This window comes from Chamaea fasciata, unplaced genomic scaffold (genome assembly GCF_029207755.1).
Source record: "Chamaea fasciata isolate MVZ Bird 193981 ecotype frontalis unplaced genomic scaffold, bChaFas1.0.hap1 SCAF_5, whole genome shotgun sequence".
Lineage (NCBI taxonomy): Eukaryota > Metazoa > Chordata > Aves > Passeriformes > Sylviidae > Chamaea > Chamaea fasciata.
In genome coordinates, this window is record NW_027094090.1 from 35,537,550 (window position 1) to 35,552,337 (window position 14,788).

Genomic DNA, 14,788 nt, shown 5'->3' on the forward strand with positions numbered 1-14,788 from the left:
GGGGAGTCTGGTGTTCAGCCTCATGTGTACAAGCAGTAAAAACAGTAAAAACTGCACACAGTATTTATCAGAAACATCCACACATGGCCCTGCCCAACCCCCAACTAAACATTCCCTGACAAACAGGAAGTTTATACAAGAAACACTCTCTCACGTGACTTTTAATTGATTTCAGCCTTTCTCCTTCCCCCTGTGACAGGGCTGCAGTCTTGGGCTTCCTTCCATTCCCTCTCCTATCTCCTGGCATCCCCTATACCATGCCCACTGGGTGCCAAGCTTCATGGGACTGTTCCTGAGGTGGATCTCCATAATTGAGAGGATCTGGCCCTGCCTCAGTCTGGGGCCGGCAGCTGTGATTTATCACAGTCAATGTTTTCAACTTGCCAGAACTGTGCCTATGGCAGCCTGGTCCCCAGTTCTGCCCAATGGAGAAAGGCTGTGCCAGGTGACATGGAATTTACTGCCTTTACATTCTCTGGACCTGGACCCTGCACAAAATTAGTTTAACAATTCTCAAATATTTGTGCAGTTGCTTTACTACAACTCTGCTTCTGAGGTATTTCTTCATATAGCTATGCCTATAAATTTACACATTAAAGGTCCAAATAACACAACAGTAAAGAATACTAACAGCCAAGTTTCAATTCCAGAATCCCTTTTTACTCCTGCCTCTATTTACTGTCACTACTAACTCAAGCATGAGAGGTACACTGTAAGAGGGCTTGCAGGATTTGCCTTCATATACTGAAATCCTCACAGTTAGGACCAAATCTTCCTAAGTTCTTCCAAAACCTATGTATGGTACCAATACTCAACTAATAAGTAATCTTCAAAGAGGCTTATGTGAAATCTGTAAAAGGTGGGGTTTCTGAATTGCAAAATCTTCTTGGCCATATATATATAAAGGTAGACCATATATCGACCAACTGGGAAAAATGTTACATGAAATAAGACATGAGCTTTAAACAGTGAGTTAACAAGATTGTCCTAGATAATTACTGACAAGATTTGCATTATCTGAGTAATCTGATGCATCAGGCAGTATTAGTTCTCTCTTCTTGCAGAATGCTGTACAAGATTCTTTACTTATGCTTCCCAAAATATGTTTCCTGTTTAACAGGTAATGTTGCTAGTAAGTTTTGAAGGCAGAATAAATGCTTATTATTGATGTCCATGATTCAATGACAAAAATCAGCTGATACAACAGAAGTCTATAAACTTCTCTATGAAATAATGTATATATGTCTGTGACATTCTTACACCCCACATATTTACCTAAATTCCACTGCTCAGTTGTTCTGACTAAAATCAGTAATATATGAAAATTGTATGTGTCTTGTGAGTAAAGCTTTGGAGGATTGTGTCCTAGAATATTGGTACAGATTTAGAGATGGACACCTTCAGTTAGTGATTTATCTCGTTCTCTCAAAGTGGGATGGATCACCCTCTGGAGGTGACTACTGCTCTTCAGTGATGACAGAGGGTAAGTAGACCACTAGATGAGATGCGTTTTTCCTCATACTAACCCTAAAGACATGGCCTAGTTTCCAAGTTTCTCACCAGTTATTCAGGCAGAAGCTCCTTTGCTGTGGACTCTCCTTGCACAGGTAGATTTTCAATTTATTCAGACATTGTGCAGTTTTGAGGACAGGTTTTACATTTTTGCATATTTTCTTTGTACAGCTGAAATAAATATTTTGCTCAGCACTCTACACTCATATCTTCATTCATCTTGCAAAAACTTATACTTACCACAGCAAGTCTAAACCATTTTTTCATCTGATACAGGGAAGTAACTATAGAAACCTTATATACATGATCATTTCACACAATTCCCATCGTTAATGCAAATTTGTTACATCAATATCTTGAAATAGGACACTAATGTCCGAAATAATTTTTCTTATGCAAAATAAATTAATTTATTGTTGAGAGCAAGATTTTTCATGTGTCTCTCATTTGAGAGCTCCTTCATTATACATTACTTCATACATTACAGTACATCATAGCTCAAACGGAGACTGACTGGTGTTATACCAACTGAGGAATATGGCCTATACATAAAAATCAGTTATGGAGGTTTATTTGTTCAGGGGTGAATGTGGATGAGTGAATAAATATGCTTGCAGACATGAAGGTATTTGTATGTCTGTATACTGCAGATGTACCTCCCTGAAAATGATGGAAATAAAGCAGACCCCAGAAAGGAAAAAAAAATACCAAGTGCTAAATAAGATCTGCTTTTGCCTTCTCTATAGAGAGCAAATATTTTAACAGTGAAGATAATATGCTGAGCATGGCCAGTAAGAGCTTGCTTTCTTTTCAATAGCAAGCAAGGTTTCAGGAGGGACCTGCTGACAGTGGAAGAGCTCCTATGGTTTCTAGACAGGACAGCTTGCACAAACACATCCTCTCTATATGGCCTGGGAACAACTTGAGATTCCTCACCCTTTCTATGTGGAGGAAATTACCATTGCCAGGCACAACAATGCCGATAAACACCAGTGCCTAGAGCCTGCGTAACTCAGGTAAACACAGAGCTTCCTGACATGATGAAAACCACTGGGCATTCCTTTCAAGTCATTCTTCTTACAGAGTGTCAGATGTGAGTATTTAAACAGTCAGCATTTCCTCAGTGAAATACTTATTCTTTTGGTCTATTAGCCTGGTCCAATGGTATGCTTTCATGATTAATCCTAAATGTGGGATTCTGAACACCTCTTTGAACTGTCCAGTGCAAAATGGCACCTGGTTTGGGAATGGGTCTTGGGACATGGTACAGCACCAACCTACTTTTCATATACAGTTTCTTAAAATCCCCTGGGTTTTAAGTTCATGTTAGAAGTCCAAACTTATGCTGAGAAAGACTGAAGCAACAGTAAAGGACAGAAGAAAAAAGAGTATGTCTACTGAGTACACATTTACATGGAGCAGTGAGTTTGAGCCCTGGGAAGGCACTCGGACTCTTGGTCCTTGATGACTCAGACTAGAAACTCTGCCTGAATAAACTCTGTTGCTCTACCATCATGTATCTGAGTTTGAATAGCAGGGGTTTGAGTATAGTAGGGGAAATACAGCCTTGGTGCTTACATGGCAGTGTGCTGAGACTTAATTGAGGCACCTACCTGGAGATGGGAATCATTACTAAGTCTGGTCTCAAAAAAAAGTCCATCTCCTTTATTTCTGACTCTCTCTTGTCCATAAGCCCTGTAAACCACTTTAACATTCAGTCTTCCAGAACAGGTTTTGTGTTGTTCTTCTGCATGGGAGAGTGATTTTTGTTCCTAATTTTTGGTAGTCAGAAATACGGACTCTGGCACTATCAAGGAAAGCCTGACAAAAATTTACATAATTACTAAATAAAGATATTGAAGATACAGTTTGGAATTGATGCAAAAGTCATGGAATGCATACAGGCAGTTAGTTGGCCATTAGCCACTAAAATGCAACTGTCAAATCTAATTGATACCAAGGTAAAGAGTATTATTTCTATTCTGTCTAAATTCCTCTGTGGTGTTTGCATCTGGAGGCCCAAACACTACTTCTGGGATGGTCCAGAAGATTTGTAACATTGAGAATGGATTAAATCCCTGACATTATAGAAAAGTGCAAACTTCAGCCATGTCAGGAAACCACTAATCATAACATTAACCATCTAGTCTTTATAGACCAGAAAGTAAAAAGAAGTACAGAGGTGACCAACAGATAAATGAGATATTTTTTTTAAAATTTAGGAACCCAACAGCACAGATCTAGAAAATGAAATTCTTTTTTTTAATACATAATGGCTTATGATGGCTATCCTATTGCACTTGGTGTATTTGGCTACCCCCTTATTATTTTTCACATATTTTAACAGATTATTTAAGAACCGGTTATCTGCTAGCTTCCTTCCGTATCTTCTGAAGTCCCTTCTATAGTATGCAGCCATAGGAATAATTTCTCAGTTTGGCTAGTTGTCATACCTCATTTTTTTCTTTCAGCTTTGTGATCATAACAATGACAGGGCTGTCTTCTTGCCAAACCATCTGCCAGAAATCATTCACGGTATTAATCATGGGTCCCTGAGTTGCAATGAAAGCCTTCTCTTTACCTCCATATCCCTGGTTTAGAAACAGACACAAAAGCATTTACTTTAAATTCATGTGATCAATCAATATTGCAGGTGAATAAAAGAGCAGAAAGAAAGAGCAGAAAAATTAATCTGAAATAAAAAATAAAATAAAATAAAATAAAATAAAATAAAATAAAATAAATATTTGAACTGAAAGAAGTTAAAACTAAAAGTAGAGCAGATCAGAAATTTTTCAGTAGAACAGTTTTTTCTCTGGAAACTGATTTGATGAACTTAAATGGTCTTGAGAATACAACAACTCCTCTAAAATTTCTCTGTTTACTTGGCTTCTACCTAACTCCATTCTTCAAGTTATTGGGACTTTCCTCATCCAGTGGTACTTCAATCTATAATTTAAATTGTAGCAATGTTTACAAGCTATTTTATAGTCAACAAGCCACAGGAGAGAAAAGAAGAACTATAAAACTGCTATATACAAAGATTCATGACTGGAAAAACTTTAAAATACATGATTGCTTGTGGAGTCAAACACTCTGCTATGCATGTTTTCTAAGGGAGAAGTGCCTTTATGAGACTTTAGAGGAAGGACAACATATATGGGGAGAACAGGGAGTCCCAAGACACATTCAGGAGGTCAAAGAAAGGTCAGGCAAACAGTGGGGAAGCAGAAGAGAGGGAAAGACAAGAAGAAATGGGAAAAACAAGACACACCTTTTTTTTTGTGAAAAGGAGAAGTTATGATTTTGTGCAGTGACAGGGTGCCCAACAGTAAGGCAGGAGAGAGCCTGGCAGTGTCTGAAGGGAATGAATGAGTGGAGATCAGCATGAGGTGGTTTGGGAACCTCCAGCCTTGGGTCTTCCTTTTGGGAGCCTTTCTCCATGACATCTGTTACTCATTGCATGAGCCAGTGGGATAATCCTCAGCTGCCACAAACTTTCCTCCTGCTACTCACCAATCTGCCTGAACATACTTTGTCCAAAACAGGTCTGTCAGGATCCCAGCAAGCCCAATGATTTTGTGTACATGGATGTGAAATTTCATTCCAATCCTGGGTTGCATTTTTTTCCACAGTTGCTGACAGTTCAACTGGTGTTAGTAGCAGGAGGAATCACCATATGAGAGTGAGGGTTGGTGGCACAGGAAAAAGGGAGACCTCAGAGGACTCAACATATGGCCTGGTTCTTGGATATGATGTCATTGCTGTCCAAATAGAACCATTCTGCTTAGTTACATGATGATGTCTTCATAAGAAATGCTGGAAGTACAGGATGCAAAGAGAGGCAAGGTAAGGGGCATGGTGCTGTGTACCTACATATTAATGTACTGTTAATTAAAGAAGAAACATCACTGTAGAGCTCTGTGACCAAATTTCCATTGCACTATTACCTTTATTCCAGCTGAGGGTCTGGATAATAACTCTAAAGAAAACATTAAATTTTGCAGGTAGAGGACTACACTCCTAAAATATGATTGAAATAGTTTCTTCCTAGTCTATTTAGCATATACTCTGTCACGAGTTCAAGAAAGTTCTGTGTTTGGGTGCGTGTGTCTATGTGTGTGATCAAGGACTGTAGCATACCTGCCACTTAGAAATACTGCTTTCCAACAGGGTTCATGCTGGTTATGTCATTGTGTCATGTGACCAGGACAGGGAGTAAAATGTGGCTGTGTTGTGGGCACGTGTGTATATTTAACATGTCTGTTTACATTCCTTTTCACAAACTACTGCTAGTTACAGTATTCATTTAATTACTTAACTGTGGATTTCAGGACTGTCAATTGGTATCTTGAAAATACTGGTATCTGTCACTGCTAAAAGGTAACCCTCTTTTCTTTACTATAAGGCAGTAGGTCAATATGAAACAGTAAATACCAAAGTAAACAGACAGTAATGCATGTGTTTCTCAACGTTTTTTATAAAATATTTGATTTTTTAAAATTAAAATCATTTTTGTACATTCATGACTATGTGGTCTTTGTTAGAAATGGTTCATGAAACTATTTCTATCACACATATGTAGACAAAAAGATTTGGAATTCTCAGCGAAGATGGGTAAGAATAAAATAAGTGGTACCTTGGCAAAGCCAGTTAATCACATGGCAAATAAAATATTTTTTTCAAAAGTACATGTAGAGTGTACATTTACTTACCCTAATGTAGTTAGCATTTATGTAGGTACTCAAGGAGTCAGATGGATTTTTTGGTTTCAAATACACTCTGCTTAGAGGATCTAAGAGCACAAGGAAGATGGAAATTAATAAGAAAACCCATAGTTAGAAGACTTCTAAAAAGAATCAAAGACTTTCTGAAGGAAAAAAAACCTACTGTTATTTGGGGTTGTCAAGCAGTAAAGAATTATGCACCAAATTCTTCCCTCTGCAAAGGATCATCACATGTAACTAAGGCACCCCTGTACTGCACAGTGCTGGTCTGTGCAGAGCCATCTCAGTGAGCTGTGGGCACTGAAGCAACACTGTCTGGCTCAGGCAATGCTCAGCGAGGTCGAGCCTGCCCGTGCTGCCTATTGAGCTGGCCTGCCTAGGCTGTCTCTGAGACCTCTGTCCTATCGTTGTACAATGGTTCATAATTACACCAAGCCCTTTGAACTTGACTGTGGTACTTTCACCTGAAGCTGCAGTGTTCAGTGACTGCACTGGACAGTTGGATTTAAATTAAGAAAAGATTCCTCTGCCTGGGATGAAATAAAATACATGCATTTTATATCAATTTAAGTTCACTGTAAGGGGCCAGACTAGGTAATCCATATTCTTCCCTTCAGTCCTGTGTCCTCATCTGACACAATTTGTGACAATCCATGTGTACTGGACTGGAGACACAATGCCAAAATACAACATTTTCTTTCACACCCTTCTTTTCTTTAGTATTGGATGCTCTAGCATGGAGTGGGGGGCAGTTCTATTGAGTAAAGAGCTGGGGCTTCTTAAACCCCTCCTGGTAAGGAAGGTTTTGCTTCTTCATTTGTGATGATGTGACACCCCCTTCCCCACCCACCCCTCCCTCCCCTCACTGTATTTTTTGGAATTAAAGCAGTATATTACCAAGTATACAATGTAACAGAAAGGGGGAAGCAGAGGGGGAGTGAGATGCCCACGCTGTGGCTTTCTAGGGACACATTTTGACTTTCTTCACACTTTGTCTGAAAAAATATTCTACCCCTAACAAAATTATATAGTAATATTTCTATGCTGAAAAAATATTTTCTTTGGGAAATTTGCTTAAATACTTATTTCAATAATCAGCGGGGTTTTTTGACAGCACACAGACACCTCTTGGCTTGGAAATAGTCTCTGGGTAGCTCCTTTGCTGAGTGCAATCTAGGCAATGCGTTTAATGATACATATGTGGGCACTGAGCTGGAAAGAGATAAGAAAACACTGCCGTGTGTGTGGCCCTGATGTTTACATAAAAATATATATAAATGGTATGTATACATATGCAGCAGCAAAACCTAGTATTTTCAGTTTCTTCTGGATTTCTTTTGTGACTTTTCATCCTGTTCCTAAGATAAACCTTTGCAAATCAAAGGAAGAGGAGGGATGATCCCAAACATACTTTATGTCCTTTTCCCACTGGAGGTCACAGGAGCACCTTGGACAGGAGTGGAGCCTTTGTAGAACCCAGGATGATGTTTTGAAAGTATGTTTCTTAAAATATGCAAATGACTGCATGACTTCAAAGTCTGCACATGGAAGTCTTATCTTCTGCGGTTAATAGCACCACGGTGAACCCTAATTAACTTGTGTTAAAAAAATCTTTGTACTAGCTTTTCTAACTTTTTTCACTTAGAGCTTTTTTTCCCCTTAACAATATGAGGACAGGAAACCTCTCATTTCTTTTCAGCACAGAGTGGTTATTAGCCATTTCCACAAATGCCTCAGGCTACGTGGCCTTGAAAAAACACCCGCTTCCTCTAACTCACACAATGCCTCTGATTCTGGTGTCACTTGACCCCTACCTTAAAAAACCTCTTCCAAGCAGACTCAACATCCAGTTTAATTACCATGTCTTGAGATAAATCCCTCTGTTACTAGGGAGCAGCTAAATCAGCTTCACAATTTCTGAGACCTCCTTCCAACTCCAATCAATGAAACAAACACTGCTTCCGAACAGGAATCTTTTATAAATTACCAGTCATGATCAGTTATGAAATAGGGGACTACTGAGCTCTGAGATGATGAAAACCTGAGCAATGCAAAAGATCCAGAGCCACTAGGCAATCATCAGACGTAAATGGAAATAATTAGTTTCCTCCTGAATGACAAATATCTTGGAGATAATAATCTTATCCTTAAGGATGGCAATGTCTTGGAGTCTGAAGCTACAGCAGAAAGACAGATGTTGACTGCAAGGTTGAATTCATCAATGTCTATAAAGCATCTGAAAATGCACTGGTGCTTCAAAGCACTTATAATTACTAATAAAATATGTCTTCTATAGTTTTAACTGAGGCAAAATTACTGCTGGTTTTCTCCATGTATCTAGGAAGTCTGGAATAGCTCTCTCAGTAGAGTAGAAGGTGCTTCTTCTAACTCCACCTTTAACAAATTAATGTTGTCCTGAATTTATAACATTGGAGGAATAGGAGGGTGTTAAAGGGACTGTAACTTGCCTCCATGAGAGTGCCTGGTTCAGGGAACAAGCACGGTTGTATGGCAGTAGTGCTGGACAACTTCCTGCCATGGAAACCGGAGGATCAATGACTCCACGAATTCCATTGGTGCTTTCATTAGGGAGCAGAACTGGAGTAAATATGATTGTTTGTAGTCAGGACTAGGGAGTGCAAGGGAGCTCAAAAATTTCGGCATCAAGAGAATGGTTTTCCAGCATCTCTTGATATGCTTTCATAAGAAAGTTCTTTGATCAAACTTTCCCCTTTTCTTTAGTGGAGTATCAGAGCCAGTGTTAGCACATACATTTCGAGCAACAGATTGTGGACTTCTGGGTCTGATCCTCTAAATGGTTTCTATCTTCATGTTAGTGTGAATCTGCTGTTCTGCCCAGGGTAGATTTTTGACTTGAGGTTAGTCTTCAGAGAGGGATAGCAAATGGCAAACTAATGGATGTGATGCACATACAAGGATAGCCACAGAATAGTGTTAAACCACTTGCCCCTTTGTAAGCAAAAGTCCATGCATACTCTGAAATACCCCAGGAATTCTGCTTCAGGTTTGAGATGGAGAAGTGAGACAGGAAGTAGGAAAGATATAGGGCTGAAGAAGAAGATACAGGAGAAGATAGTAGGAAGCTGAGGTCCTGCTGCAGGGACATGTAGTGGGGGTTGCAGGAGACAAGCAGGCAAAGGTGAAGATGTGGAGTAAGAGGATGAGGAATGAGCAGCAGGGCTGCTGTTAAGCCACACATTCTGGAACGTGGCTGTGCTGAGAGATTGGGAAATCTGTGTGCAGGATTGGAAACCTGGTCTGAGGGCGTGACAAATACTGTAGACTGGTGGCAGAGGGGATGCAGCTAACGATACAGAGCAGGGTTTTAGAGGAGCTATGGGTGGGCTCACAGTCAAGGAGGAAGGATGGAGAAACATTGATCTTAAGGAACTGCTTAGCCACTTGACTCTGATCCCACACTGGCCCCTCAGTAGTTGAATTTGAATATTATTGTAAGGCAAATAACACCTAGAGACCTTAAAGCAGCAGTCTGGTTTTTGCATAAGAGTGTTGGCTATGTTATACTGCAACTGAAACATCTATCATAGAAATGTAACATCTCCTGTACTTAGTTTTCCATATAGAACAATTTTCAATAGGTATTAGCTGTATTTCACATGAATGTGTCTGCCTGGATGGTATCTGCTAACATAAACCTGCCCTCATGCACCCTGCCATGGAATTATCTCTTAGAAAATGAGAATATCCACCACAGCACAGAGGGTGGAGCTGGCAGGACTGGGCATTTTTAGGACGTCACTTGTCATCACATGTGCCTTGATTCAGGAGACGCACCCAGTGCTGGGAATGGAAAAGCTGATGTGGGTGTACAAAGCAGTGGGTTGATATCATCTGAGCAGGAAACCAGGAAAGCTGTTCTATTTAATCACTCAAATCATTTCCAAACCCTCTCAGAGTGCATGTGGGGCGTGTGAATATTTATCATGAGCACGTGCCTCAATCCTCAAAATATCTTCTTCGGAAAAATCTGGTGCTAACACACAACAAACGCCCTGATTTCTGTCAAGGACAGTTACAAAGTGCTATCAGTGGGTAGCTGTGGTACACCCCAGCAGTGTACTTGGATTGAAAATGTGCCATGGAGCTAGCAGCACATCCTGGCTTACTGGAGGTGAAGACACACAGGCAAGCTGGTTCTCAAAGCCCATCAGCATCAAGCACAACCCAGCTGTTGTGTCCCAATTCAAAACACATGCTAGAGTGAAATTGGACTCATCGCATTTGCAAGGCATTGCTGGAGGTGAACCTGATGGTGGATGGGGCAGCCTGGACATGAGATGCGATGGGAAGGGAGAACTCCTTCCAAAAATCTGCCAGTCAGGCAGAGCAGGGCTGGTGATGTCTTGTCTCCACTGCAGCTGATGGCAGAAGTCCTGCTGTCATCAAATGGGTCAGGATTTCACCCTCCATGTGTATCCTGTTGACAGTGGGCCAGACTAAGGGACGCTGAATTGTCTGATTGTTGGTATCTAACTTGCATTCAGTTACCTTTTGTCTTTAATTCTTTTCAATATTTCTTGACCATACTTGGATGCACACAGCTATTGGTTGCAATAGGTAAACTAACCTTGAACAAAATGAAAATTTTACAGGAAGCTGAAGAGAAGCAAGGACCCCACAAAAGCTTCTTTCCCAGCTACATATTACATTTCTGAGATTAATCTAGAGGATGAAGGCCATCAGCTTTCATTAATTTGACTGCAAGGCCTTGGTGTGATATGAACAAATTTTCAGGTTTGGTGAGAGAAATCTCATAATTTAAGATGTGTGAATTTGAATGACTAACATATAACATAGGCCCTCAAGGATATTCTAGAGATGTTTAGAAAGCAAATTTCTAGTTGATGAGATATCCTTTAATTTTAAAAGTATTCTTCATTCCAAACCTAAACAAAGGATTTACATTTTTTCTGTGGAAATGTTCTGTAATATTTTGAATCACTGAACTGTTTCACTTTGGTGATGTCAAAAATTATAAAACCTCAACTATTCATGTCTGTATTTAGTGTAATGTTAAAACTTCTGAAACCTATTTTGAAACAGAACACAAAACAAAATGTTAATAAAAGAGAAATGGAATATCTCATCCACCAACAAATGTTATGAAAATAGCTGCATTTCAGAGAAATGTGTATTTTGAAGGAAAACTATTCCACTGAAAAGTTTTCAATCACCTCCAACTATAACAAAGCAATTGAATATGAATTTGGGCCAATGAAAATACAGAAGCAGTATAGCACGGCAGTAACAAGTTAAGAGTAATGAAGAGGAGTACTGTAGGAATGTAAACAGATTTCCACAAAGACAGTTTACTGCATGAGAATCAAAAAAGCAATCCCCAGAGGACCTTTAAAGATAGAAGCCCACTACAAGACAAGATAGGTTGCGCTTGCTTTTTGTAGTCTGGGTTTTCTTAGTACCAAGTACCTTGACCCAACCAGAGGGAATTCAGTGACTGCAAGATGGTTTGGGCTGTGATGAGGTGCTACTGCAAGGCGTAGCAGACCTCACTCTCCCCATCTGTCTGAGCTGCCTTTCAGAGAAAATCAGCATAAGCCAGGCTTGCCCTTCAGTACGTGGCTGGGATGCTGCCAGCCTGTACCTACTGAAGCATCCAGCGAGAGTTCTGCATTTGCCAGTCCTACAGCACTGGGCTTCTGTTATCTTTCTACATGGATTATAAATACAAGTATGAATGGGTACACATCAAGCAAATACAAAGACAGATTTTCACAGCAATATGTTCTCAAAGCAGGACTAAATGTCATAGTAGAAAACCACGGGCTAGCTCACTTACTTGGCAAAATTGTTTTATAGCGGTTTTTAGTTCCATGACTCGGGATGTCAATTTCTTTGGGATCCACAAAATTCATTGGTATTTCCTATAAAAAATAAATTAAATCAGACTGATGTTTCCAAAGGAGCCATGCAGGAAATTATCACCAGAAGGCCATCTGCTGTTATACAACTGTCTCTTAACATCAAAGTTATTAAGGAAAAAAGTGGTTCCCACCTCAAGCCTGTCAACACCCTTCCTTTAGTAAACACAGGGAATTGCATATTGAAGGGGTGACTTCCAAGGAACACTCCTGATGAATTATTAAAAATGAAGTTTTTATGGGATTAGGACTGAGGTTAAAATGCACTATAGTTCCAGAAGAGTGGAGTTCAAAAGTACAGTATTGTGGCAAAAAAAGAGCAATACTTTACATAATTGGGGGAGGAACTTGAAAAATAATTAAATATTAATATATAGCAAACTTTTAAAAAAATTGTGCTAAGCCCTTAACAATGAAATTTAAAGACCTCACTTGCCTTTCATTTAAACTGCTGGATTGAAGTGCCTTAGTCTTTGGCATTCAGACTCAAAAGTAATAAAAAACTAAAGCAATTTCTTTTGCTTCTCATTTTCATCTTTTAGTGACTGATTTACATTACAGATGTGCAAGTAACTAATGTGGCAGTTTCCTTTAAGTTTCACAAATACACAAATGATAAACTCCTCATAAACTTAAAATTACTATTTTTCAAACTGTTTGTCAGCATGAAAAGTAAAAATCTGCTAAACTTGCATTGACCAAAATGTTTAACTTGGTTTAAAGGAGAGTAAGAACAATTTTGATTTTGAGGTCCTGAAACAATTCTACAGTTCATTTCTACAGTTGAATAAAACCAACCCTTTTAAAATGGCAGGATGAAACTTGCAGGGGTTGTTTGTTTTGTTTTTTTTTTTTTTCCATGATTGTGGGGGATGTTTTACCAACTGAAATTATCTGGCAAAATCACATTAAAAATGCTTCAGTTTACTCAACTCTTCACTTTTATGCTGATTTTGTTTTTTTGGTCACCATTATTTAAATTATCTTGGAGTAAGCTGGAGCTCGATCTTCAGTAAATTAATACTTCTTAAAAGAACAGTCATAACAAGAGACTTGGAAACATCATGCCAGCCCGGGACATTTAGCCTAAGAGACAGTGGCATATTATGTAGCTGCCTCTTAGAGACACATAGGAACATGAGGAGGACCTGTTGGCTAGCATCACTGGAAAATTTACTTAAGGATTTTCCTCCAAAATTACTCTAGAGGTGCAGGTCTCCCCAGTACTTTAGTACAGAAGAGATGCATGGTCCCTGTCCTTCAGACACAAGCTCTGGTCCTGCCCAGCATGACTGACCTCTGCAGGGTTGGTTTTTTTTTTTTTTTTAAAGGAACAGGGATGAGGACTCTAACAGTTCTAACTCTAACAGTCAAGCATGCACCTAACAGCAGATTTTTACATGGGTTCACCAAGCAGGGAAACTTACCCTCTCACTTTACTACTTGAAGAGATGACAAAGTTAAGTAAAATTTAGATAGCTCATACTAAAATGCTGCGATCTATCCCCACTTCCCAACTTGGCTTCTGAGCATCTTACTATGTGAGGTTGCATCTGTGTTGATTTTTATTTTTCTACCTTCTCTGCCTTGTGTCCATGCATTTCATGGACCCTCTTTATTCTTCCCCTCTCCCTCATTCAGTGTCTTCCTTGATCTCTTCTTGGTCTTCAGCTGGCTCCTCAAAAGAATAACTTGCTGTGTCAGGCCAGCCAACGAGTTCCTGCTAAGACACACCTTCCTCGCAGGTACTTCATCCAATCCCTTTTCAGATCGCTGTACTGCCATCTGTATGATGGCTGTCCTAAGTTCAGGCTCTTCTCTCTTCTAAGACTTCATTCTTGCATAAATCTCATCCCCACTACCTCAGGTCAAACCACCTCACCTCTGTCCTGCACCTAATGCTGCTTCCTTATCCACAAAACTACAAAATGAGCTCCCATACCCTCCTCACACTCACCTCTGACTTCTACCGCTTCCCAGTGGTGACCTCTGTCTGAGACTCTTACCCTTGGCCCTTGGGCTCCAAATTGCTCCCACTGGCTGACCTAGAGCTTCCTTAGCTCAGTTCTGGCTTAGTACAAAGACCAGCAGTACATGGCCTCTGAAGGGTTTCCCTGCTAAACTATGTACCAAACGAGAGAGAGCAAGACACTAAGGTTGTGCTTAATGGGATCTCTGTCTGTCATCTACACAGACTGGAAAAAGATGCATGAGGAAGAGTCCTCTGCATATCCAAGTGATGGTGGTCAGTGAGGGTCTTCCAGATGTCTGGCTGACTCCCTTACTATGCCTTGCTGAAAATTTTAAATTGTTCATCATTTGGCAAGTTACTGACAGATGCAAAAACTTCACCAAGTTGAAAACAGAAACACATTTTGTTGGGCCAACCAGGACCATTAATAACATTAATCACTTACATCCTGTAAACACTCTCTAATCAGTGGTCTCCTCCCAGTAGTAAGTACTTGTGAGTCCAAGGGCACAGACAGAAATCTGACAATACACTGTGGATCACAGCCACAGACAAGTCACTTATTCTGAAACTGGCTGTGAGAAAAAAGAGATTATTCAAAAAAAAAAAAAAAAAAGAGATCAGGATAATATGGTGATAACATTCCTGCTAACAGA

At 39.8% G+C, this 14,788-nt stretch overlaps 1 protein-coding gene across 3 annotated transcripts in view; it reads right to left on the reverse strand.

Moving 5' to 3' along the window:
- PTPRR (protein tyrosine phosphatase receptor type R) overlaps positions 1–14,788 on the reverse strand; it is a 141,270-nt gene that overhangs the window by 13,314 nt on the left and 113,168 nt on the right. For all 3 annotated transcript variants that reach the window (XM_066183244.1, XM_066183245.1, XM_066183246.1), the window contains 3 exons: positions 12,079–12,163; positions 6,228–6,307; positions 3,966–4,103 (listed from right to left, as the gene is read on the reverse strand). In XM_066183244.1, the coding sequence (XP_066039341.1) occupies positions 3,966–4,103; positions 6,228–6,307; positions 12,079–12,163 (303 nt within the window). The remainder of the gene's footprint in view (positions 1–3,965; positions 4,104–6,227; positions 6,308–12,078; positions 12,164–14,788) is intronic.